A 25,807-nucleotide genomic window follows, 5' to 3' on the forward strand; every position below is an offset into this window, starting at 1 on the left:
AGGCCAGTAGATAGACTGTATGTGCCTTATAAATCATCTGTAATTACCTTGCACATGAACCCAGTAGGGAACAAGGACGTAGTGCCCCCCTCGTATACAATAAATTACAATCCTTGCACTGCCCCATTTTGCCTACGGAAAAAAGGTTCCTATTCAGTAGGGACATTCAATAAATGCATGAATATTGCAGTACTTGAAAGAGAAGAAGAACCAATATATGTAGGTGATCCTGTTTATTTTATATGTGGAGAAAAAGCTTATCCCTGGTTGCCTAGAAATTGGGGAGGGACGTGTTACTCATGGATCCTTTTCCCAGGTGTATTCCTGTCCAGAACGTCAGACATATCGAAATTATCTAGATCCAGGCCCCGGCGGGATGAAACAGGATTAATTGCAGAAGACATAGCAAAATCATTTATCCCATTTTGGGGCCAAGCAATAAACTCATGGAATATACAGAGGCTGTCCAGAATATTAGAAAACACGATAAATGGCACGACCGGCATATTGTATAATATGACCCTAGAAGAGAAGGCAGATTAATGACACTACAAAATAGAATGGCTCTTGATATAATTTTGGCCGACCGTGGAGGTGTTTGCAAATAGTGGGGTCAGTGTGCTGCGTATTTGTAAGTGACTCCTCCCCTACGATTTTTGAGGCAATAAAGAAATTACATATTCGGAGCTCTGACCTTCGTATCCGGACAGGCGTTTGGGAGCTGAATATCAGTTCCTGGTTTTGGGAGTTATTGCACTCAGGGGGATGGAAACTAATTGCAATCCTAGTAACATTACTTGGAATCCTCATGACATGTTGTTGTTGCATACACTGCCTGCCAATCATTTGCTCTGAAATAACAAATGAATGTATACACATGGTAACAGAAAAAAGAACTTCCAAATTAGATACGAATACAAACTACGAAACATAAAGTATGAAAGAGTTCATGTTGATTAATATTGATGATGACGATTACTGTAGTATGTATAGCTAAGAATTAGATACATGGTCAGAGGAAGATGCGATGTATGGATGATGCTCTTGGTTTACAGCCAAAAAGAGGGTTTGTGAGTCCAGAAATTACCCTACCAAAGCATAGATGGTATATTATGTTGGCCGAACGAAAATCAATTGCATCATATGCCCTACATCGCCAATAAAGAATCGTCAGCATAACCATAGAGCGTCCATTTTGTGTAAGGTCCGCCATTAGCTCTCTTTGCCTTTCTGTTCAAACGCTTTGCAAATTATTTTATTCCATTCTACTCATGCACGAAGCGAGGCCACGAGTTACATGTTGAGAGACCGGCCCAGACAGAAATGCCAAACAATACAGAAATACATTGTTTTCCTCCCTCACAAGTCCTTGAAGGCGAGCAGAGAGGCATTTAATCACCAAGCCAGGTGCGAGCCGGTCTCGCTGAAACTGTAGAAACAGGCCATTAAAGCATGAATTATACTTTGTTAGCGGCCCCCCTTTCGGGGCCCTCTTTAGATCAGGCTGACCCCTAGTTCACGAATAGAAACCAGAAGATAACACGCTTTGGAATGTGTCTCTCCTACGAACACAGCTTCCGCGCTAAACAAGTGCTTTGTGTTCTTCATAACAAAGAACTATGTCTGCTTACTGCAAATTGCAACTGTTGCTAAACCAAGTAATATAGATTAAGAAAAAACGTGTCATGATGTGTCATATTTATCATAATTGTCAATTATCGAACCCTAGCTCAAGAAGATATATAATGGGCGGTTTTGATGTGTCACAAAGAGATTGTATGATTGTCTTTTTATATATATGATACTGTTGTAGAATGTTCGCTCTCTTGCATCTCACGAGGTCTGGGTAATCACACGTTGCGAGACGTTAGACCCAGTCGGCCGACTGAGAATATTTGCTTTGCAATAAACCCTAGAACTTGGAAATCGATCCTTGTGTCTGTCATATCACTGGGTGTATGGTGATTGTGCCTTGTTTCCATACGTGAGGGTCTTTAGGGCCTAGCACTGTGGACATGGTTGTAGACGTGATCACGTGGTGTTCTAGGGTCAGCACAGGGATCATCAACCAGGTGAGCTGCGGGTATCCTGAGTCACCTGCATGGGATGGGATGACAACATCAAGCATTTATGCCATGTGTGGGTCTGCAGATTCCGAATATTCAGCTCCGAATAAATGGGGTCGACATCACCCTGGTATCCATCGTCGGAAAGGTGCGCCATCGACCCAAAGAATAAATTGGATCGAGATAGTGGTATGAAGGACCGCTCGCCAATGGTCAGTGTCGAGGGCTTGTCCGTCGATGTCGAGGGAATGGCTTTTGGCATCGACAATGATCTGGGTGCCGGTGGTGCATCGAGCACAATGGGGTTCTGAGAAACGCAGGAAGGTCCAGGCATCGGACTTGCTCTGCGCCCAGCCCAAAGGCTCCCCAGATGCTGATGGTGTAGAAATTGGTGCTAGCTCGGGTCTGGGTTCACTGGGCGCCACTGTAACTGCCAGGGCCTGCTGTTTTGGGGGCTGCCCGCACCTACAGCTGTCTTCTCAAACATGGCCAACATCTGGGACTTACAGTCCTCTCATTCCAGCCTGGATGTCGCCCTGACGACAACTTACCGGTGACGCTGTTTCTTTTTATGCGAGGACGACGAGTGGCTCAGAGAGTGGGATCTCTTCTTCCCCTTGCGTCAGTACCTTCTCTCTTTCTCAGGTGTGGGGCCCTCTGTTTCGGCCTCCGAAGACCGAGCGGTCAACTGGGCTGGTGACTTGGACGGCGGTCGGCTCAGTGCAAGCTTGGCTGCCCTCTCCCAAAGGGACTTTGGGTTCATTTTGCCGGAGGATGCGCACCCCTCTGTGTTGTGACCTGTGCCATGGTACCACACACAGAAGTCATGTGGGTCAGTCCTCGACATCTTGGAGATGCAATCGGAGAAGCGCTTGAAGCCCAAAATCCAAGGCACGGACATGGCAGCGTGCGATGACAGAATATTTGCAAAAAATGTTGAGTTAAATTCCAAGATCGAAAATTGCTAGCGTTCCTCCAGAGCAGCGTGCTGCCCGCGCAGAAAAAAGAAACTAAGCTACGGGGTGTAGTGACGCAGTATAGATATATGACGCCCAAGCACTGAGTCAAGGCGGATCGACGGCCGAGTCGATGTCCACTACGCCCCCTGATGAAGATTTTTCCAAGCAGCTGAAGCTGGATGGGGTTATCTATCCGATGAGGAATCTGCAATCCATTCAAATAGAAATTATGCACATGTTTTGAGTGCGGGTTATGTGAGTGTGAGCAAAACATAAGTGATGCTAAAACCCACTGTGAAAAGTTGGCATCCAGGGGTAATAATACCTGCCATGTTTGTTTTACCACTGATATGCAGTAACTGTCTGTGCATCTGGTGTAAAGCAAATTCAAGTCTAAGTAAGTGGATAGACTGGCTTACAGTCAAGGTAGGCCAGTTTAGCCAAATCAGTAAATGTACATCGAGGATAAAGGAAAGGTAGGTGGTATCAATGACATTTGAGATGGCATCTTTGATGTCATGGGTGTTATTCTTAACAGTGCACAGTGGTAGTGCGAGTTATGGTTACCAAGCTTACCATAACTGGCGTATTTGTGAGGTTTTTCGGTTTTACTTGTAAACATAACGTCCCTTTAACAACGTTTTTCATTGTATATATATGGGATACATTACTCACCGTAATCGTATTTCTGATGCTTGTATCTGCTTAGATTCACATGCTGTGCATAGGCCGACATCTAGTGGAAGCTGCGGAGTATTACAGTTTGTTTTTCGAAAGTCGAAAATGGGCGTCGACACAGGCGTGCCAGTAATACTATCCCTAGTGTGACGTCCACTGTACCCAAGATCCCTCACGCGTGTAGGATCCTCAGATTGTATTTTTTCTGACATGAGGAAGCATGAGGAGTAGCGTGAGTACAGATAATCCAAGCAGATAGACAGAAAAGGTAAGACTACAAGCAATCATGCGCCTTCTCTCGGAGGGGAGGAAGGGTGGGTCGCATGTGAATCTAAGCAGATACAAGCATCAGAAATACGATTACGGTGAGTAATGTATCCCTTCTGAGGCTTGTGGAATCTGCTTAGATCACATGCTGTGCATAGATTAGCGAGCAGTACCAGAAGAAGGAGGTGGGATGTGAGAAGGGTCATGAGCAAACAGGTGTCTTAGAACCGCTTGTCCCACTTGTGTATCTGTCTTGGAATGAGTGTCAATGCAGTAATGCTGAGTAAAAGTGTGAATAGAGCTCCAAGTAGCCGCTTTGCAAATGGTGTCGAGGGGAACATTTGCAATGAAAGCCAGAGTGGCACCAATGCCTCTAGTAGAGTGGGCCCTTGGCGTAAAAGGCAGAGTCTTGTCAGAAAGAGAGTAACACAGCTGTATACAGTTGATAATCCACTTCGAGATAGCGCCCTTAGAGACGCGATCCCCCTCTCTGCCTGTAGCTACGGAGACAAACAGTTGATCTGTTTTCCTTAGCGGTCTGGTTTTATTTACATAGTATAGGACCGCCCTACGCACATCTAGGGTGTGTAGTTTCACCTCAGCCGAGCTTTGCGGGTTCTGGAAGAAAGCCGGAAGCTCGATGGACTGGTTTACATGGAACTTGGATATGAATTTAGGTGAGAACCTAGGGTGTGTGCGTAAAACCAGTTTGTCCTTGTGGATAGTAAAGAAAGGATCCTGCACTGACAGAGCCTGAATTTCACTGACCCTTCTTATGGAGGTAATGGCTACTAAGAAGGCCGTTTTATAAGTCAGGTGTTTGAGACTACTTTTATGCATGGGTTCGAATGGGGGTCCCATGAGCTTAGCTAGCACCACGTTGAGGTCCCATCCTGGCGGTGGGTTCGAAATAGGAGGGTGAAGTCTCTTTACTCCTTCCATGAAGGCTTTAACCACTGGTACTTTCCACCACGAGACCTTGTTATGGGATGTGGTGTAAGCCGAGAGGGCTGCCAGGTGTACTTTCAGCGAGTTAAAAACCAACCCTGCATCCAGCAGGTGGAGCATGTATGTCACAACGTTGGAAGGAGTGCAATCAACCGGGTTGATTTGTTTATTCTGGCACCAGATAACGAATCTTTTCCACTTATCAAAGTAACAGTGCCTTGTATTTGGTTTCCTGGACTCCTTTAGAATGTCCATACACCTCTGTGGTAATTTGAGATGTCCAAACTCTATGACTTCAGGAGCCATGCTGCTAGGTTCATAGAGTTGGGTTCCTGATGCACTGTTTGACCCTGTTGCTGGGACAGTAGGTTGTACCAGGCTGGGAGTCTGATGGGTTCGCACACCGCCATCCTGCGTAGGTGTGGAAACCATGGTTGTCTCGCCCACATGGGAGCAACTAGGATGAGCGTCATAGATTCCTTGTTCATCTTGTACACCACCTTCCTGATGAGAGGAGTTGGTGGAAAAGCGTACGCAAACATCCCTGACCAGTTCATCCACAGGGCATTCCCTTGGGAGTCCGGCTGGGGGAACCTGGATGCAAATCCTGGGCATTGTTTGTTTTCGCTTGTGGCGAATAGGTCTATAGTGGGGAAACCCCACTGAGAGAAGAGATCTTCTACTACGTCTCTGTGAAGGACCCATTCGTGTTCTTCTGGGAGGGAGTTTCTGCTTAGAGCATCCGCTAGGGAATTGAGCTCCCCTGGAACATGTTGCGATGACAGGAAGATGTTCCGTCTGAGTGCCCATATCCATATTTTCTGGGCAAGCTTGGACAGATTTGGCGAACGAGTCCCCCCTTGCTTGTTCAGATAGAACATGGCTGTCGTGCTGTCCGTCCTGATCTGCACCGACAAGTTCAGTAGATGGGGCTCGAACGCCCTTAGCGCTCGGAATACTGCCAGAAGCTCTAGCAGATTGATGTGGTTCTTGGCTACTGAGTGAGACCAGAGACCCTGAGCTGTGTGGTGGAGATGGTGAGCTCCCCACCCAGTCAGGCATGCATCTGTAGTCACCACGGCTTGTACTTCGGGATCGTAAAAGGGTTTCCCCTTTGCGAGATTCTCTCTTGTCCACCAGTGTAGGCTCTGTACGAGTGTTGGCGAAACGACCACTAGATCGTCCCAATGACCACTTGCCTGAGACCACTGTTTCGCCAACCATTCCTGCATGGGACGCATGCGCAGACGCGCGTGGGGGACCAGGTAAATGCATGACGCCATCATGCCCAGTAACCGCATAGCTTTGCGTACTGTTATCTGTTGACCTGACTGATAATGCGGAATTTGCAGAAGTATATTCCGAATTCTCTCTTCCGAAGGGAAGGTCAATCCTTTCTGAGTATCTAGGATAGCTCCTAGAAACTGTTTTGAGGTGCTTGGCACCAGACTTGACTTTTTCTCGTTGATGCTTCCCTGCGTAGGTGTGCAGCCGCCACCGCCAGTACCTTGGTGAATACCCTTGGTGCTGAAGCTATCCCGAAGGGCAGTACCTTGAATTGGTAGTGGCGACTGTCCACCTTGAAGCGCAAGTACTTTTTGTGCGCTGGGAGCATGGAAATATGAAAATAAGCATCTTTCATATCCAAGGTTGCCATGTAATCCCCCTTTTTTAGGAGGGGGATTACCTCTTGTAGCGTGGTCATACGGAATTTTTGGGGCTTGACATATTTGTTGGCAGGCCGTAAGTCCAATACTGGGCGCATTGTCAAATCTTTCTTTGGCACAAGGAAGTAAGTTGAATAGATACCCTTGTTTACCTGGTGTCCTGGGACGAGTTCTATCGCGTCCTTTTCTAGCAGAATGGCGATCTCCTCGAGAAGGATCCTTTGATGCTCTAGGGAGTGCACTCTTTGTCGTGGAGGATGATTCCGGGGACGCTGCAGTAGTTCTATACAATATCCTGCGGATACTGTTGACAGCACCCATCTGTCTGAGGTGATCCCTTCCCAAGCCTGGGTGAAGGTGGAAATGCGTCCCCCTACTGGGGTTGCGTGGCAAGGGACCCTGAACTGAGCGTCACTGTTTTGGTGGAGGCGTGCCCCCGCCCTTGTTGGGGCTGCCTCTGCCTCTTCCACGACCTCTCTTGTTACCCCTGCCGTAACTCTGGGTAGACTGCTGGTTGTTATTCCATTGTGTACCTTGTCCCTGGGCATAGTTGCCTCTTTGTGAATTTTGGCCGCGTGGGCGACGAAAATTATTGTTCCCCCTCTGGTTAGGGGGTTTGTTGGTAAGCTGGCCAAGGGATTTGAGAGTCTCATATTCATCTTTGGCATTTTTAAGTGCGTCTTCGACCGCTTTCCCAAACAATAGGTCGGGTTCCACTGGCTTGTCTATTAAAGAAGCCTGGGTTTCTGTCTTGAATCCCGACTGCCGTAACCACGCATGTCTCTTGATAACAGTACCTTCTGCTATCAATCTCCCTGCGTTGTCAGCGGCGTCGAAAGTTGCTTTTAAAATGCAACCAGACACGGCTCTCCCCTCTGCCGAGATCCGAGCCAGCTGGCCCTTTAACGGTTCTGGAGCAGAGGCAATGAGCGCCGCGACTTCTTCCCATTGATGGCAATTGTAACTAGCCAACAGGGTGGTGGAATTCGCAATCCTTGCTTGGTAGGCGGACGTTGAGGCTACCTTTCTGCCAAACCCGTAAAGTTTTTTGCTCTCCTTGTCGGGAGGAGCTTCTGATGAAGATAAGGGCGTGCCAGCCCTCTTTCTAGTGTTGGTCACCACTAGGGAATCTGGTTTAAGATGTCCCTTTATATACAGAGGGTCAGACTGGGCTGCCCGGAAAATCTTTTCAATTCTGGGGTTGACAGCTCTGGTGAGGTTAGGATTCACCAGGGAAGGATCTATTCTTCGTTGGATGGATTTGAGGATAGGGATGGTCTGAGCGACCGGTCTTCTCTCTCCTACAAACTCCTCCGCGAAGTCCCTTTCCTCCTGTACACCGTGGGTGTCGATGTGGAAGTGTTCCGCTGCTCGAGCGAGAACCTCGTTAAGGAGGGGCTGGTTATCAACTGGAGAGTCAGTAACTGGGGCTTCGCTTTGTACTGGGGAATCTACTCTGTAAATTTCCTGCTCATCTTCTCCCTCCTCCAGGTCCTCATCCTCTGCATAGTAATCTGTCCCGGTTTGTTCTTCCATAAATGCAAACTCCTGGTCCTCTTCAGGGAAAACTTGTCCCTGATAACTGGGGAGTGGAGTAGAATATGGAGTGGAGTAAGGCTGAACCTTGAAGGGTTCAGGTCTTTCGACCCGGGGCTCTTTACTTAGCGGGATAGGATCGGAGGAGCCTGAGGGTGTGGCCCCTTGAGGGTTATATGAAAGAAAGTGTTCTGGGTTCTTATCATAAAAATCAGCCAAGGAAGACATCCTAGACATAACCCTGTCTATGTCTTCACTGGACCATTCCCTGGAACAGGGTATTACTTTAGCAGGTGATTTATTTTCAAGGGTAGACTTGTGTTTGCTTGTCTGCTTAGGCTTTACAGGGGTGGAAGGCTGTGCTTTCCGCTGTTTCCCCCCTTCTCCGTGCGTGGAAAAATGTTTTCCCTGTCCCTTGGGGGCCCCAGAGACTTTCGACGCCTGGCGTCGAGGGTCTGGAGAGGTATCTGTGTGCTTCGGGCGTGGGGCCTCACTGATGTTAACCGCGGTCTCGGTATCTTGGAGCGCGGCCTGGGGGTGGAAGTCGTCTTCGTCTCCCGACGATCGAACTTCCGTTAGTGTGTGTAGCGAGGCACTCTTGGCAAGAGTGGATGATTGCCTTGCGTCGTGAGGCGATCTCGATCGAGAGCGCCCAGAGGACACCGAGTCGGACCGTTCTTTTTGTGCCTCTTTCCGGGAAGTCGACGTCGTCGAGGTCCGGTTGGTCTTAGTGTGTTTAGTGTGTGTTAGGTGTGTAGCGCTTGCGTCGCCGGGGGTCTTCCCCATAGCCGCCTTGCCGGACGACCTTCCGAGGTCGGGGACCTGCGCTCGTCGGCTGTCTTTCGACGCCGTAATGCCCTCGCCGTCCGAAAGTACGGCGTCGCTGCCATCGCTGAAGGCGCCCTCCGCTGCCATGGCCTCCTGCCTGGCGTGGTGGGCCCAACGCTTTGTCGAACGGTCCTTAAGTGTCTTAGGTTTAAACCTACTACACGCTCTGCAGTTCGCTTCGGGGTGATCCCTCGGCAAGCAGAGATTGCACGTGGCGTGCCTGTCGACCCAAGGGTATTTGCGATTGCACTTGGGGCAGAATTGAAAAGGGGTACCCTCCATACGCACCTTAAGGCAGCGGGCTGCTAAGTGTAGGAATATATATAAATGTAACTATATATCAAGAGTGAAGAGTATGTACCACCCCCCACTCTCCCTACTTGTAAGGGCCGAGGCCAGCGGCCTACTAGGCCCGGGCCGAGGCCAGCGGCCTACCGAGGCCCAGATCCGTCGTGCAGCAGTCGACGGTCGATGACTTCTCCAGCCGTCGTCGAGGTTGAGGGTCGACGTTGGGGTGGGGAAGGGAATGAATAAGAATTAAAATTATAATAACAGCAAAAGTATGGCTAAGGCCAGGGAACTCCGCAAGATGCTTCCGACCAGTATGGCGGAAAAAAACAATCTGAGGATCCTACACGCGTGAGGGATCTTGGGTACAGTGGACGTCACACTAGGGATAGTATTACTGGCACGCCTGTGTCGACGCCCATTTTCGACTTTCGAAAAACAAACTGTAATACTCCGCAGCTTCCACTAGATGTCGGCCTATGCACAGCATGTGATCTAAGCAGATTCCACAAGCCTCAGAAATATATATATAATTGGTTAACATTCAATTCAACCTTTAACAAACATATTTCCAAAAAAAAGAGAACATAATTACGACCATAAAAAGGAAAAAGAGAAAACATATAAAAAGAAAGAAGTTAAATTATATAGCAGCAGAAAAAAGAAAATATCCTACAAATCAAACCATACTGACAATTACTAAATTAAAATAAAAGAATGATGCTAAGTTCATTTTTCAGTGAAAAGTGAGTCAAATAGAATGGTCACTGCATTTACAATTAATGTTGTTGCACCTGATAGACAATAATTCCATAAGTGATTACTTAATAAAAACGGATCCTTTTTGAACTAATGAAAGGCTCTAGACCTTTCCGGTGCCAAGGGTACACATGATAGCAGTTAATGCCTTGTTGTTTCTTTACTCTGTTTACAAAATCGACAAGTAGCAGCATCAACATCGACCAAACCATATCTAAGAAGATTGTACTTTGTACACAGCAAATCTAAACAAAATCTCATAAAAGTGGAGCGTGTCGTACTACTTGAGTAAATCGATAGATATGGTGCCAGAGATCCTTTCTTTTTATCGTCATGTTTTAAATGACTTGAGGATGGATAAGCATGGAACTCAGTTATAGTGTTGGCCCACTCCAAAGCAAATAGTTGCCTCTTATCAGGCAAATAGTTGTCTCTTATCCCTTACCTTATCAGGATTGCAAACTAAATCATGCTCAGTACATCCAAGATCCCTCAATAAAAGAATGGCAATCCCCTTTATCTCATTCACAGAACGAATGTTCCCCAATTCACATGCTTGAGCAAAATCGCCCCACAATGAGTTAGGTGACGGTGTTAACATTTTATTGTACTGAGATAGATATTTCCAAAATGCTCTCGCTTTGAGCGAAACAATACCCAATTGATACTGATTTATTGCATGCAGCGTTGAGGGAGGAAGACGAAGGATACTTCTCCATAACAAGGCTTCCACATACAGGAGATATTCCAATAGAATTGGATCGTAAATATACCATAAAATAGTTTTGGTACCACTTTACCTAAAAAATATTTTACATGACAATAGAGAGAATCTTCCCAAATTTTGAATCCTCCCTATAAAGTTGGTTCATTGATATGGTTGCTTTCAAATGTAGTCATGATTTAATTAAACTAACTGAAGGTTTAGAAAAAATCTTAGACCAGGTATAGGAGAGAATCGATCTTCTCCACCGGATGTCGATCCACCTGCCAGTTAAAAGGAACTCGCTTTCTATCATTCGTCAGTTGCATGACCTTAGTCTTGGCCGAATTAAAGGTTAAGGAATTTGCTTTGACAAAGGTCGAAAACCAATTAAGAATCCTCTGAAGGCCAATTGGTGTATTGTCAAACACCATAAAGTCATCTCATATCCAGTCCACAGTGGTCTTATATTTGAAATGTTAGAGGTTACAAGACCCATCAGCTACAGATATCGTTCTAAGTCAGCCATATACATTATATACAGTAAGGAGGCTAAAACACACCTTTGCTGTATGCCCCTATATGTTTTAATTGGGCGAGACAGCGTACTTTCATAATTAGGGGTTACATGTATAGTCAAACTAGTATGCAGCATAATCAAGAGTCTCATCAAACCTGAAGGAATATCCCATTCCTGTAACTTTTGCCACAAGAGTGTACGGTCCACTCCGTCCAATAGAGGCAAGAAACACAACATTCACCCTCTTTGCCCAGGCATGTCCCTGGATACACTTCAACAATAAACCATTCAGTTGGGTACCCATTGCCTTTCTAAAGCCAGTTTACCATTTAGTTATTACATTCTGGCTGCTGGCCCAGGTCTCCAAATGTTCCAGTAGGAGACATAACTGATTTTCTAACTATTACTATAGGTGTTTCCCCTTGTTTTGCCATTGGAAGATAATTGATTGTTGTGGCCTATCCCCCCTATTATATATAGGGATGATATGAGCTCTCTTCCAGGAGGGAGGGAATTTTTCTAGCCTAACAATGTCTACAGAGTATTCCGAATTCGCGCCCATACTGATAGGTTTGTTTTGAAAAGTTGATTTGTCAGCCCATTTGTGCCTGGGGTTCGGGAGTTACCAGCAGCACCAATTACTTTGACTTGAGGAGTAGGAAAGTGAAAAGGTGCTTCCTGACTCACTGCATTCATCATCCCAGATTTAACGAATAAGGGCGGCAAGGAATAGAGTGGCTCAAAATGTTGCACCCAGCCCTCCTCTGTGACTGAATTAACCAATTTAGCCACCTGCACTTTCCCAGAGGCATTTATCAATGACCAGAATGCTCTGGAATTTTTATTCACTAAAGCCTCCAACATTTATTCTGCATCTACTTGCAGACGATGGGCTCTAGACCCACAAAGCCCGTTTTTATACCCTTGCTCAACTTTCTTTATTTTAATAATTTTTTCAAACCCAGACAGGAATGGATTGTTTTTAAAGCACCTTCTCACAAAACTAGAACTTGTTACTTATATGTATGCTGTTTTGGAACAGGGGTGCATATCTGAAATGCCACCCCCGTGCTGCACTGACTTTGGCTGTCACTTCAGCGGCCATGTGGGCAGCTGTGACCTGAACCTATTCTGTGCCACTGTAGGGCAGTCGCTGCCATCAGACTACTGAAGCAGCAGTGTATGTGCCACTGTAGGGCAGTGGCTGCAATCAATCAGACTACTGAAGCAGCGGTGCACAGGTGTACACCGGGCCTTTGGCATGAGCTTATGAAACAGGAATCTGTTCAGCAGTTCACCCTTTCAGAGATGGAATTACCCGCATCATTTATTTATTAATAAAAGGGCTACTACACCCCTTGCCAGTTGACAATTCATCACAGAGTGTCATCAGCAAAAAGTAAATAGTAAAAGTCACAGGGAGAGTCAAGTCTTCTCAGGGCAGATTCAGTGGATTCACAGAGACCATGGGCCTCATCAGGACCCTGGCGGTATGGGGTTAACGGCGCCGGTAGAGCTGCTGGTGCTGTTAACCCCATACCGCCTCATTACGAGGGCCGCTCGCGGGACCCGCTAAGGACGCCTGGTGTAACCAGGCGTCCTTAGCGGGTCCCGCGAGCGGCCCAGCATGCTAACAACGGGCCTGTCATTAACGGGCCATTGTTAGCATGTGCCCTATGGGGGCTCGAATGAGAATGGGGATGTACTGGGTCCGGGTTCCCTGGATGGGGAAGGTCGGAATGGCCTGGTATTTCCCCATTCGGGGAACCCGGATCCGAGTTTGGAGGCAGCTCTTAATGAGACCCCATATACTCTACATACAATTTTTTGCACCCATTTTGCATTATTTGCACACAAAACGCGAGAAAAGTTTTCTGCATATGAAGAAAAGGCCATTTTCTGCATGGTCGCTGGCACAATGTGCTACGGTTTGGCTATCTGTTAGGACACATCCCACACATGTGTCCTTGATTTACACACCGGCCCAATCTGCGGAAGAGGACTCACCTTCTGATCTCTGACGATGTGAAAATTCAGAACGCTGTGCAGTTTTTCCCGATTTTGCTTGTTGAAAAGAAAGTCTTTCTGCTCCTGAGGCAGTGCTGTGATAGCTTTGTCGGAGGGCAAGAACAAGGTGACTGGTTTGTGGATGGGATCATTGATAGACTGCAGTAGATCTGTGTCCTAAAAGTAGAGGAACATTTTTTTAAAAACAAAGCTTCCAAATAACTAGTTTGAAATTATTGTGCTAACAATTGCAACATCTTAATCTTAAATATACTTTATAATTGGGAAGGTTTGTCACCAGTAGGAGAAATTATTTACCAGTAATGTTTTCTATGGATTCTTCTCCCGAAGAGTCCTCAAATTACAGATATCCATTCCAGCGTCAGCTGCCCAGAAACATTTTTGACAGGGGGCATAGTAGTACGACTCAACTCGACCCTCTCTTGACTCGGCTGTGCCATTTGTCAACTCCGGACGTGGCATCGGCAGCCGTACATCTACCATGTCACAATGCCCCTGTACATCAGTTACTCGACCCCCCACCACACCCCCCCCCAGCTCAGAAGCCCCAGAAGAAGAATCCAGAGATTCGGGCTGAAACAGCCAAACAAAAAAAAAAACATTTAAAAATGTTTTAAAATGTTTTTCTTTACATGCCGAACAGGATTGCACTGAAAGTCACTGACTAACAAGACTATGACAAAAAGGCCTCAAAATGTGCCTAAGACATCATAACCTCGTCCCAATAAACTATGACAACCAAATATAAACTGCAGACCACTTTCATAGCTGGGCCGGATGGGAGGGTGATGAGGAATCTGCACAAGAAGAATCCATAGAAAGAGCATTACTGGTAAGTCATTTCTCCTTCAATGGATCGCATTCCCCTGCAGATTCCTCATCAGATAGAATCCCAAAGCAGTACAGAGTGCAGCGGCGGGATGAAAGCCCTCAGACAAGGAAGCTCTACAAAACTGCTCTGCTGAATCGAGCATCTGAACCGCTTGATACATCCAGGCAGTAATGCTTGATGAACGTGTGGAGAGACAACCACGTCGCTGCTTAACATATTAGCTTTACGGGAACACCCCATTACAAAGCATATAATACTGCCATATACTGACATGTGGAATGTGCCCTGATGCCTGGTGGCAGATCTGTGCCTGCTCTCAGATAAAACTCTGCGAGGTATCCATCTGGGCGGTACCCCGTCTGTAATACTGCCCAACTGTAATAACGTTAGCGCCTCCCGGGCCGGCAGTGTTACCGCCGGATCACCGGAACATGGGTTGGGTGTTAATGGTAAATCCCCATACCCCATTGGGTCGATTGGATCCAATGGGGCATTTTCTGTGCTAATACTGCACGCTAATACAGCCGGCGGTAATATCGCCGAAAACAGGGCGCTAAATGGGATTTTGACTGTTAGAAAAAAGCTGGAGGTAAAACAGACCATTTAGTGCTCAATTCGTGATAGGGCCAGCCCTTAAATGCGTCAGTAATACCATTACCGCTGCATTTAAGGGCTACAGCCCAACACGTGATAAGGCCCTGTCTGTTTTTACACAACCTGGCCGTTCCTGGAAAAATAGAATGCGACAAAAAGCTAGTCATCCCAACTGAATTCCGCTGTCCTAGCTACTTAAAGGCTGGAGCCCTCTTAGGATCTAACATGTGCAATATTTACTCATCCTTAGAGGGATGCGTAGGAGGATAAAACATTGGCAAATCAATGCTCTGGGTAATGTGGGATTCAGAGACCACTTTAGGTAGAAATCCAGGTTGCACCTTGAGTGAAGCTTTCTCCTTGAAGAACCGGAGGAAAGGTGGCTTGCAGGATAAGGCCTGCAGCTCACTTACATTCCTAGCTGAAGTGATTGCCACCAGGAAAACTGTTGTCAGAGGTAGAAGTCTGCCAGGACATGAGTGCATAGGCTCAAACGGAGCCACCATTAAGAATATTAGAACCAAGTTTAGGTCCCAATCTGGAACCACAAACAGTGTAGGCAGAAACCTATTTACAAGGCCCTTCAAGAATTGGGTCATAACCGGAGTCGTGAAGAAGGGTCCTTGATCCGGAGACCTCTTTAAAACAAACAAAGCCGCCAAGTAGCCTTTGACTGTATCAACCTAAAGGCCTGAGGCTAGCGATAGAAGGAACTCCATCACTGTAGTGGTGGGGCAAGTGATATGATCTATCCTGCATTCCCTGCACAGCGCTTCAAATCTTCTCCATCTGAACGCATACAGAGATCTGGTAGATGGTCTGACTACAGCCAGTAGCACCTCAAGTACCTCTTCTGAGAGGTCCCAGTCATCATACCTCATCCCCTCAAGAGCTAAGCATGTAGCTTGAGCGATTCTGGGTTTGGGTAGAGCACCTGACCGTTCAACTGCGATAGGAGGTCTGGCCGTCGAGGCAACCGAAGAGGTGGGCAGATGGCGAAGTCCAGGAGTTCCGAGTGTGTTAGACAGAAACCTGTGCAGTTCCCTTAGGGACCACTGCAAAAGGCTTAAGACTACAGGTGTTAGCAGTAAACCCACTTGGTAGCAGTCTGTACCACCCAGATTTACCTGGTAGCTGTGGCTGAGCAGTCAGACTTCCCTCAAGAAGAGTTAGGCAGTATGCAAAGTATACTCAATAGGGAATCAGATACAATACTGCAAGCAAACACTGACCAGAGCTTTGGTATCAAAGTATATAATTATTTATTTATAAACACACAGTTGAAACACTCCAGCACTCTTATTGTAAAATAGTCTAAACACAGTTACTATTATGATATTTACACCCCTTTTTCCCTTATTAGAAAATCACAGTAAGACACCACTTATTTTCATACAGAGGTGAGCGCTTAACTAGATTGCACTCTACTAAGGTTGTGAAAAAGGGAGGGAAAAAGACAGAATATGCGGGGTTACACCACTCTACGATTCAGGAACACTATTAGCAAGGCAGAGAGCAAAAAGTCACTGGTGAGCCAAAGTCCAAAGGCTGGGCTCACTCTTAGAGAGAGCAGAGCACAAATGCGCCCAAGATCACACAGTTACACTAGGCTTAGAAAGTCTTGCAGAGGGTCCAGAAAAGAGTTTAGAGAGGCTTAGAAAAGTTTAGCTAAGGTGTCCCAGGCTATCCCAGGTTCGAAAGCCGGGGGCTAAATCTACCCCGTAAAGTCGGTTGCAAGGGAAGCCAGGCGGGACACGGTACCTTACGTGGGAAGGATCCTCCAGCGGTGGCAGTTGTTCCTGGTAGTGGTTGCAAGTTGTGTCATCGTCCAGGGGAAGAGAAGATCTCGACGTGGAGGAAAGATGCAGGTCGTTGCACTACCAGGGCAGAAACCAGCCGCGGGGTTTTCCGGTACAAGGTGGTACCTTTATCTCGCGGTCGTGGTAAAACGTGGTATCCCGGTTGCCGGGGTGCTTAGCACGGGCAAGGCGGCCATGAGATACGTCGGGAAAGCGAAAAGACGGTGAAACTGGTTATCCCCACCAGTCAAAGGAAGAAGACTCTCCGGCGGGAGATCTCCTCTGTCGTTGGGAAAAGTGGTGAGACGGTCCAGCAGGGCTCCACCGGTCGTGGTGTCGTGGCAGGTCGACTCAGCTTCTCCCTCGTCGGATTCTTAGGTCCTGTGGCGACTTCTGAAGTTCCAGTCCCCAAAGCCCTGCTTTTATGCAGCAAACCCCCATTCACTCAGCCTAGCTGTCACTCAAACATGCTAAGTGGTGAGCCGGCCGGCTCACCACTTGGGCCAATCAGGACGGAGTGTGACTTGACTTGCCTAGACAACTCAGTCCAGGGTGCCTAAATTCCCCTCCACCCCTCCTAAGTACCCCAGACATAGTGGCACCACTTTGGAGGGCTTCTGTGGAGAAGCCCGCCAAAAAGTGGAACAAAGGGCTCGACTTGGGTTGGAGTCACAGAAGAGAACACAAACGCCATTTTAGAATCAAGTTTTGGCAAAAAATACCAACCGGAGAATTAATATTAATTAAATAAACCGGCGGTATGTTCGAGGCTACATTAAATAATTAAATAAAGATAGTCGCCTAAAAGAATGGGAAATCCCATAGGAAAATATTTGCGGTTGATTATAAAAAGTAGTATCCACTGCCACCAGCCAAAACTCGATCAGGGGGGATGGAGACGTGCCCCCTCGACTAACAGACCCTGGGGCAATCAAATTGCCCCAGCCAGTACGTCCACAATATGATGGTTGGTACTGGTTCTGTTCAGAATTTAAGACTAGTAAAGTCAATGGTGACTTTACATGCCCTGGGAGACAGTTGTCAGTCCCAGGGTATGGAGTCTATACTGGGGGGTCACTATGACACCCCTGTGTTACTGCACGGAGGGTGCTGTGTAACACACATCACAAAAACACATGAAACCCTATGGAGTAAAAGACCCCATAGCCCATTAAACACATCTAGATTCAAAGAAACACACTCAAATCATGTCCAAGAGTGAGGGTAAAAGAGTCTCACTCTTGGCAGGAGAAAAAAATAAACCCCAAAAATCCAGCAAAGCTGCTGGGGGACTCACTAGGTTAGGAAATTCAGCCTAAACAGAGAATTCTCCCTAACAGCCTGTGCTTCCGATGGAGAGTCACATGGAAATAAGCGTTCTATAAATCCAGCAATACCAACCAGTCCAGAAACTGTAGAGCCTGGAGAATTTCTTTCCCCAGGAACTTGTTCAAGGCGCTCAGGTCTAAAACGGGACATAGGAAATAACGAGAATTCCATTTATCACCACTGCTCTTTTAAATCTTTTAAAGACATAACTTCCAGAGCTCAACTGGTGTGGTGTTAATTTATTTTATCCAACCCACTTGCTTCATGGAGTCCCTCAGCAAGGGAAACCAATTTAGCCTGGTCGATAAAGAAATCATCCCTACTAGCCCCTTCACCTACAGGCCTGGAGCCAAAAGGCACCTGGTCCCCTTCATCCTCGAAGATTGACCGCGTAGTGTCGAAGATTGTTTAGCGAGTGTCGGAGACAAAAGGACGATCAGCTGTTGTTGCCAACATTGATGGCACCAATCTCAGGCCTACCGGTGCAGGAAATTCAGGGCCATTAGGCGCTAGGGCCGGTTTTATGGCAGTCGTGGTCGAGCACAAGGTTGTCAGACCTGACTTGGTCACCTTGGTGCTGGAAACACCAGGTGCAACTGGTGACGTGGGAGTCTACAGAGTTGAGACAGGAGTTGTATCGGCTACGGCTGTTTTAAACATTTGAAGCATCTTCTCCTTTAAAGCTTCCGTTGGGGTTGCTCGGAGACAGAGGAGCAGTAGCGTCACGGTACTTCCACCAGCACTAATAGGTGACACTGTGGGGGACGCTGTGCACTAACGTCATGGTGATGTCGCCCTCGGCCGCACTGGCGTTGAGGCCTAGTGATCTTGCGGATTCCCCCTCAACCCTCTCCAAGCTGTGTTGGTGGTTAGGAGCTCGCCCACGGCCCGGTGGTCCTGGCATGCTGGGCGAGGCAGCATTGGCAGCCAGTGGGACCTCCAGCTGGAGGTGCACACCTCTGCTGTATGTGCTGCATGATGTCTGGTCATGGCACTAGGGAAGGTGCCGGAAAGCCCATCCGGGGCTGGTGGACCTGCTCCCAGACTGGCTGGGGGAGACAGGCTGCAGAGACGCCAGATTCCTCCTTCTCTCAGATGCTGAATTGGGATGCGGCTTGCGGCCTCGCCTCGGCAGGGCCCTTGTGGAGCTCCTACATGAATTCAACGTCACCATCTTGAACTTGTTTATCCTTAGGAACTTGTTGAAGGCCCTGAGGGCCAGGATGGGAAGGAGTCCTCCCCCTTTCTTGGGTACCAGCAAATAACAGGAGTACCATCCCGATCCTCTCTGCTCTGGTGGCACCTCTTCCACGGCAACCTTCAATAACAGTGCTCTCGATTCTTCCTGGAGCTCCTGTTCCGGTTATTGGCTGAGGGTGGGGTGGTCTGTCTGACGGTTTCCTTACAATTGCTAGATAGTACCCCCTTTTGATTGACGGGAGGGTCCCAGGGATGCCCCTCCTCGCCCCGATGAACACGGCAAGCCAAAGAACCAGGTACGCTCGAAGCCATTCATCCTTTTTCCGACCAACATCAAGTGCTCCACTGGCTGACACGCATGTAGAAAGGTATCCCCTCATTCAGCAATACAGACCTAATCCAGTACACATCCTTTCAGGGACAGGAGAGACAATGGAGATCGTGGATGGAAATACCCTAATGGGCAGTATCGATTAAGCACCAAGAAGCCACTATGCTGACAACACTAGTGACACCACAACTTAGCAGCGTTAGTCATGAAGCACACTCGAAGCCCTGCAACGCATTACACAAACACACATTTGCATACAGGAAGAACATGCACACACAGTTCTGTAGATAGAGGGCAGATACATATACATAGTGTCAAAGATTTTATTATTTTTCACATTAGCCAAATAAAGTAACTCTGAACCACAAGGCAACAAGAGATCCTGAGCAAGCTTGCAGATGCTTATGGCAATATACTTTATGGTCTACAGGACCAGACGAAGACTGAAACATGTGTTGCACAGGAAAGTTGCACTCTCACAGGCAAAAAGTGGACTGCTACCAGAAACAATTCAGACACATAGTCCATTCATATCGGGTGGATGGCGAGGGGCAAGAGCCAATGGTAAATCCATCAACCTGCAACAATGTCGTGGGGACGGGGAAGGCCAGCCACATGACATGGAAAAGCCAGTAGAATAACATCCATAGATGTCCAACATAGATGATACCACTCTCAAAATCCAATCAGTGGTGGGGATAGGTTTTTTGGTGAAGGGCCCTAGGGATGACGCAATTTACCAACAAAACTGGGAAACGCACCATGAGATGTACTGGAGAATCTTGATTGTCTTGTATGATCCCTGTTGGTTTTATTTGCAATAAACCACAGTTCCAACTTGCCGTTGGCTGAGTCCTCTGTTTATTCTGGGGAAGGGTGTTGGGCCCTTGGGAGTCAGACGAGCCCCGGACGACCTCTGCCATACCTGGGAAATTACCCCAACAAGTTCGTAGCAGAGGATGGTTGAGCTACGTTAGTCCAGCATGAAGCCGACTACCCCTGGAGGGCTGAGGGACGATTCAGGGGTTTTGAGACAGCGGGGAATGCATGCCCTGTGGAAAGGCCATCAGGAGCCAGCCTGTGAAATATCCTGCCCAAAGTCCGTGAGAAGTTCAGCAGACCAGAAGGGAAGCGTGGCAGCTCTGGGGGACACGGCAGCTGTAAAGTATCAGCAGACCACGGAGTGTAAGTATTGAACCAGCCACACAACAATCAAGGGGAAGGGAGAATAATGTGGGGTGCAAGGGTGGTATTGAGTATTGTTCAATACTTTGTTGAGTATTGTTGAGTATTGTTTAGTAGTGTCTAGCATTGTCAACTTTAGTAGGGACAGGAGCGAAGGCAGACATAATTTCTGTGGTTAGGTTGCATTCGATTTTGAGGTAAAAAGTTCTGGTGAATAACCTAGACTATTGACTCGAGGGCACAGATGACAGAAGTTATGTAAATATTGGATTTTCTGCAGGTTGGGTGTGTTAGCTCCGGTATAGATGATGGTATCCCCGTAATGCTTAGCAAAGGGTGCTGACCTAGATTGCAGAAGGTGATTTGGCTGGTTAAGTCTCGAGAAGGCAGTTACTTGCAAGGCGATGCTGCAGGTACAGATCGAACATAAACTAATAATGGTATACTCTGCTAGGAGGCAGGAAGACAGCTGTGGGTTTATGCTGGGGTTGCGTGTATTTTTGGGTAACGGGATTCTAGCATTGTGCGCATTGTAAGTGATTTTCAGCAATACCTTGCTTAGTGAATTGGTGATGGCACCCGTAGGTTTGCACATAGAATGTAGAGAACACGAGGTGGTGAGGAATCAGTGTAAGAACTTAAGATTGACAAAGCAGGTTGTCCAGTGGCGGTGCGTGGAAGGTGCATGCGTGTGAGTGGTGGGTGTGCCTGAAGAGGCAGAGACTTGTGAATGGGCGGTGCGTGGGGCACACCTGACGGGTTGTTGTGGAGCCAGAGAGTCTTGGAGAAATGTGAAAGAATTACTATTACACTGTGTTTTTTCCCTAACAGCAGAATATATCGAAAACCTCGACTTAGACGAAGAGTAAGATCAATGTATCAAGGGAAGTGTAGGGGTGACATGCCCCTGCAGCACCTGTGTAAGACCCTCGCACTGTATAAGGGTAAGATTTGTAAATATAGTGCAGAATGGACTAAAAGTACAGAGGGTAAATCACCCAAGCCATGGCCGCAATCAGAGGTTTCTCCAAGGATGTGCAGCAATCACTATTGACACACTTACAGGACACTTTTAAGGGGAAGAGGTTAGCCAACTGCATGGAAATACTTGAGTTGTGGCGGATGTTCCAGGAGAACGAGGGGTATATGGTGAGGTGTCAGTGGATGCTGAGCCAACAGGAGGCACTGGGACCAGCATCCCCACCATTCGCTCTCCCCACCCTCTTCTGCAAGCAAAGCCGCAGGGGACACAGATGATGACAAGCAGGGGATATACCCACTAAGGGAACTGAAAGCAGCAGAAGGGTATTCAAATCCAGTATTTCAACCTCCGCCATATACCAAGGAGGAGGGGCAGAAAGGGATCGGGCAAGCGATTGCCAGAAAGGGGACGAGCAGTGAGGTACCGAAGGATGCGAAGTAGGGGCTAGACAACATAGCTGTGTATGAATGGTTAGGGGGACAGATTCTTCTAAAGCAAGATGGGAAGACAATGGGTGAAGCATTGGGGGGCATCAAAGAGATGGAAGGCTCTAAGAAGAGCAGCGAAGCAAAAGACTTGGCAGAGACAATGGAGGAAGTAGACAAAAGAGTGAGGGAGAGAGAAGAGAGACTTGAGAGGGAGAAAAAGAGCAGGAACAGAGGGCGAGGAGGAGAAAGGAGGAAGATAGACTGAGTGGCGAGAGAAGCAGATGAGAATGAGAAACGAATGTTAGTGCATCGGGAACGGAGGAAGTAGCAGATAGAGCAGTTTATGAGAGAACGCTAGCGGAAGGAGGAGAATGCGCCCAGAGAAAAAGCACGATGGGCAATGGGCATGGAAGAGGACACAAAGGGAGGGGGTAATCAAGCAGAGCCAGACAGTATGACCACGCAGGGCAGGACCGCCACTGTATCAGACAGTACCGGCACAGGGTCCCATGGGGAAGGAAGCAGGTATGACCTGCATGACATCGACTTTACTCTAAGACCCAATACAGACACCACGTCTTGAAGACTGAGCTTCATTGACGATTTCTGGAGTAATATGGACTGACTCGGGAATCTAGCGGGCGGTAGGTTTCACGCAGTTGCCCCTGCTGAAGAAGGGAGGGGGGCGACTCTGTATATACCATGGAAAGACAAGGAAAAGCTGAGATGTAGGCTGCCTTCATTAAACGCGGGTGCAGGGACATGGATATACGAAATGGAAAGAATGACAGCGGGACAGAAGTTGGCAGTGAGGGACATAAAGGGACTTCTAGTGGCAATTCTCGGGAAGGCCACTGATGACGTAAGGACGGGGTTTCCAGGAGTAACCACCCAGGGCACAGTGAACGTTGGTTCACTCTTTGCAAACTGCCGAGCGGCAGTATGGCAAGCCCTCAGGGTACAATTCTCAGACACGTCAGACATTAATGCGATTATGGCATGCAAAATGGGGGAGGATGAAGACCCCTTACACTATATGCAGACAATTCAAGAGCTTTTGCGCCTTGAAACGCGAGAACCATGGGACAAAACAGTTCATTATTCTACCATATTTGTGCCAAGGACTACCAGAGCCAGCACAGAGGAAGCTTAAGAAATTAGTGGGTATGGGTATGAGTGGGTATGAAGGCAAAACCATGGGCAGAAATACAGCTTATGATAGTACACCACTGTAGGCTATTGCAAGAAAACGTATGGAAAAAGCGCAAGGAAAGGAAGCAAGAGGAAGAGAAGCTAGTGTAAAGGAAGTTATCCAAATATGCAATGGGTGGGGCGGTGATAACGAGCACCGAGGACAAGGGGCGTCACAGCCACAGTACACACAGCAGCCCACGGGGGTAGGGCTCATGGGGTGGGGGAATATGCATCAAGGGTTTCAAGGAAGAGGAGGGCCACCTAGAGGGTGCGGGTACGAGCCCCAGATACATCACAAACAAGGTGGTTCTCGAGGATATGGCCAGCTGGTCCAGAAAGGCCCAGGGGATTTTCAGGGGGGTTTTCAGGCACAGTGGAGGGAACCTGCTGGGTGTGTGGGCAGATCGGCACATTTCGAGAGTGTGCAGAAGCAGATGGGTGCAACAGAATGGGGGAATGCAATACCAGCCAGTTTACCAGGTGTAACAGGATGAGTACTACACACAGGACCAGGTACAACAACACAGAGAGGCACCAAACGCATACACACAGTCACACCAACCCACAACTCAGGTACCACAGATGCATGCCCCCATACCGCAATATTTACAGTCACCACAGATACTCCAGACTCAAGGTGACGCACAGCACGCATACACGACACCACAGGTGACACAGGTACAGAATGGTGCACAAGCAAGCAACAGTATAATGGCACGCACAGGCTCAATAGCAACAGCCCCCATCAGGAACCCGGGGGGTGTGGGGCCACTGTGGTTGGGAACAACCCCTTTTTGGGGACTGGAATGTCCTTATATCCTCAATAGGAGAGCCCACAAACTGACTTAATGTGTTCTATCCTATCAGTTACAACCAACCCTGCGGAGGAACCATGCATAGGGGTGACGATAGGTGACAAAAAATTTTCCTTTATTGTAGACACAGGGGTGACTAAATCTTGCATCCAAGAGAGGAAATACAGGTTGTCATGTGGTGCCATGAATACTCAAGGATTCTCTGGGACTACAGACGTGGTTCCTTTCACAGACTAAATTGCACTCTCTATAGGGGAACATGATCTAGCTTTCCCCTTCCTTTACTCTCGGCAGTTGCCATTTAAACATTCTAGGGAGAAACATTATGAGCAGACTCCACATGACTATCTCATTCACAGACAAGGGAATAGTGTGCTCCACACCAGGATACACTTTCTCAACGTGCGGGAAATCATACAAGCCTACTTTGAATGAAGGGTACAGAGGGGAGTGCCAGTGGATGAGGAACTGTTTCAATATGGGCTGCGATAGCAATAGCATGGCTTCAAGGGATACAAGGGAAGATGTGGCGCATTCCAAATGAGTACTTGTTCAGACCAGAGGTGCCATTGGATGAAAAAGAAGGGACAGTAGTGCGACTAGAGATCGATGCAGTGATCGTGGGGGACGAGTGGATAGCAGTGCATGGGACAGATGACATAAGGCGGCCATGGAGAGCAGTGATCGCAGTAGCTGAGGGATATAGGTTGACCACAGTAACAGACAGACTTGTTTAGGGACAACAGATCAGACCACGAGATGGTGTTTGAATTGAGAATCACATATTGGGTGAGGATACATTACAGGGAAGTACCACAGAGAATGGCAACAGCGCTGAAAGCACCAACAACCTTTATCAAGGAGGATCTGGCCAGGTACCCAGCATCCTATGGACCACCAGTCCCTATGATGTGGGGCTTCTGAAGGGAGTGGGAGGTGTAAAGATAAAGCTGAAGCCAGGAGCAATTTTGCCACAAGTCAAACCGTACCCACTTTCAAAGGAGACAGATGAGGGCATTTATGAAACCATTGCAGCCTTAGTGAGGCAGGGCATCCTGGTACCCTCAGAGTCACCATGCAACACGGCTGTGCACCTTGTTAAGAAGGCAACAGTGGGTCGTGGCATTTTATCCAGGACTTGAGACCTTTGAACCATATTGTAGAAGCAGAATATCCTTTGGTTTCGAACGCAGCCACAATTTTATGCATAATTCCAGCAGAAGCTGCCTATGTCACGGTCAAGGGCCTCATTAGGAGAATGGCGGTAAGGGAACAATGGCGCCGGTATCGCTACCGGCACCATTGCTACAGTACCGCCATAGTAGGACTTCTGCTCGCGGGTGCCCTTGCAGCCACCTGGTCTGACCAGATTGCCATACCGGCACCCACACCCACGAACAGAACACGATGGTAGCAACAGTACCTTTATAAACGGTACCGCTGCTACCATACTCCCCATTCCCATTGAGCCGTATGGGGGCTCAAATGGGAATGGGGACGTACCGGCACCGGCACCCACGCAAGGGGAATTACTGGGTCTGCCGAGGTCGGAATGGCCCGGTGATTCCCATTTCGCAGGTGCCGGAGACAGATGCGAGTTTGGGGGTAGCCTTGCCAGTAAAACCGGCAGGGCTACCTCCAACCTTGTAATGAGGCCCATAGACTTGAAGAAGAATGCTTTCCTCTCTATACCATCACACCCAGACTCACAAGATTTTGTCTTCCTTTCTGTATAGAAACTAAAAGTGGAAACATACAAGACTTCCCCAAGGGTACTGTGAGTCACCCTCCATATTCAATAGGGTCCTCCAGATGGACCTAGGCAAAGTACCGATGGAGAGCATGATTTTACAGTGCGTAGACAACATTTT

General features: G+C 47.8%; 1 protein-coding gene across 1 annotated transcript in view; it reads right to left on the reverse strand.

Annotated features, from left to right (window-relative positions):
* STAB2 (stabilin 2) overlaps positions 1–25,807 on the reverse strand; it is a 1,783,079-nt gene that overhangs the window by 510,407 nt on the left and 1,246,865 nt on the right. The window contains exon 51 of the mRNA XM_069629923.1: positions 13,227–13,403. Coding sequence (XP_069486024.1) covers positions 13,227–13,403 — 177 coding nt within the window. The remainder of the gene's footprint in view (positions 1–13,226; positions 13,404–25,807) is intronic.

Source organism: Ambystoma mexicanum, chromosome 12 (assembly GCF_040938575.1).
Source record: "Ambystoma mexicanum isolate Mex_15411 chromosome 12, UKY_AmexF1_1, whole genome shotgun sequence".
NCBI classification, from domain to species: Eukaryota; Metazoa; Chordata; class Amphibia; order Caudata; family Ambystomatidae; genus Ambystoma; species Ambystoma mexicanum.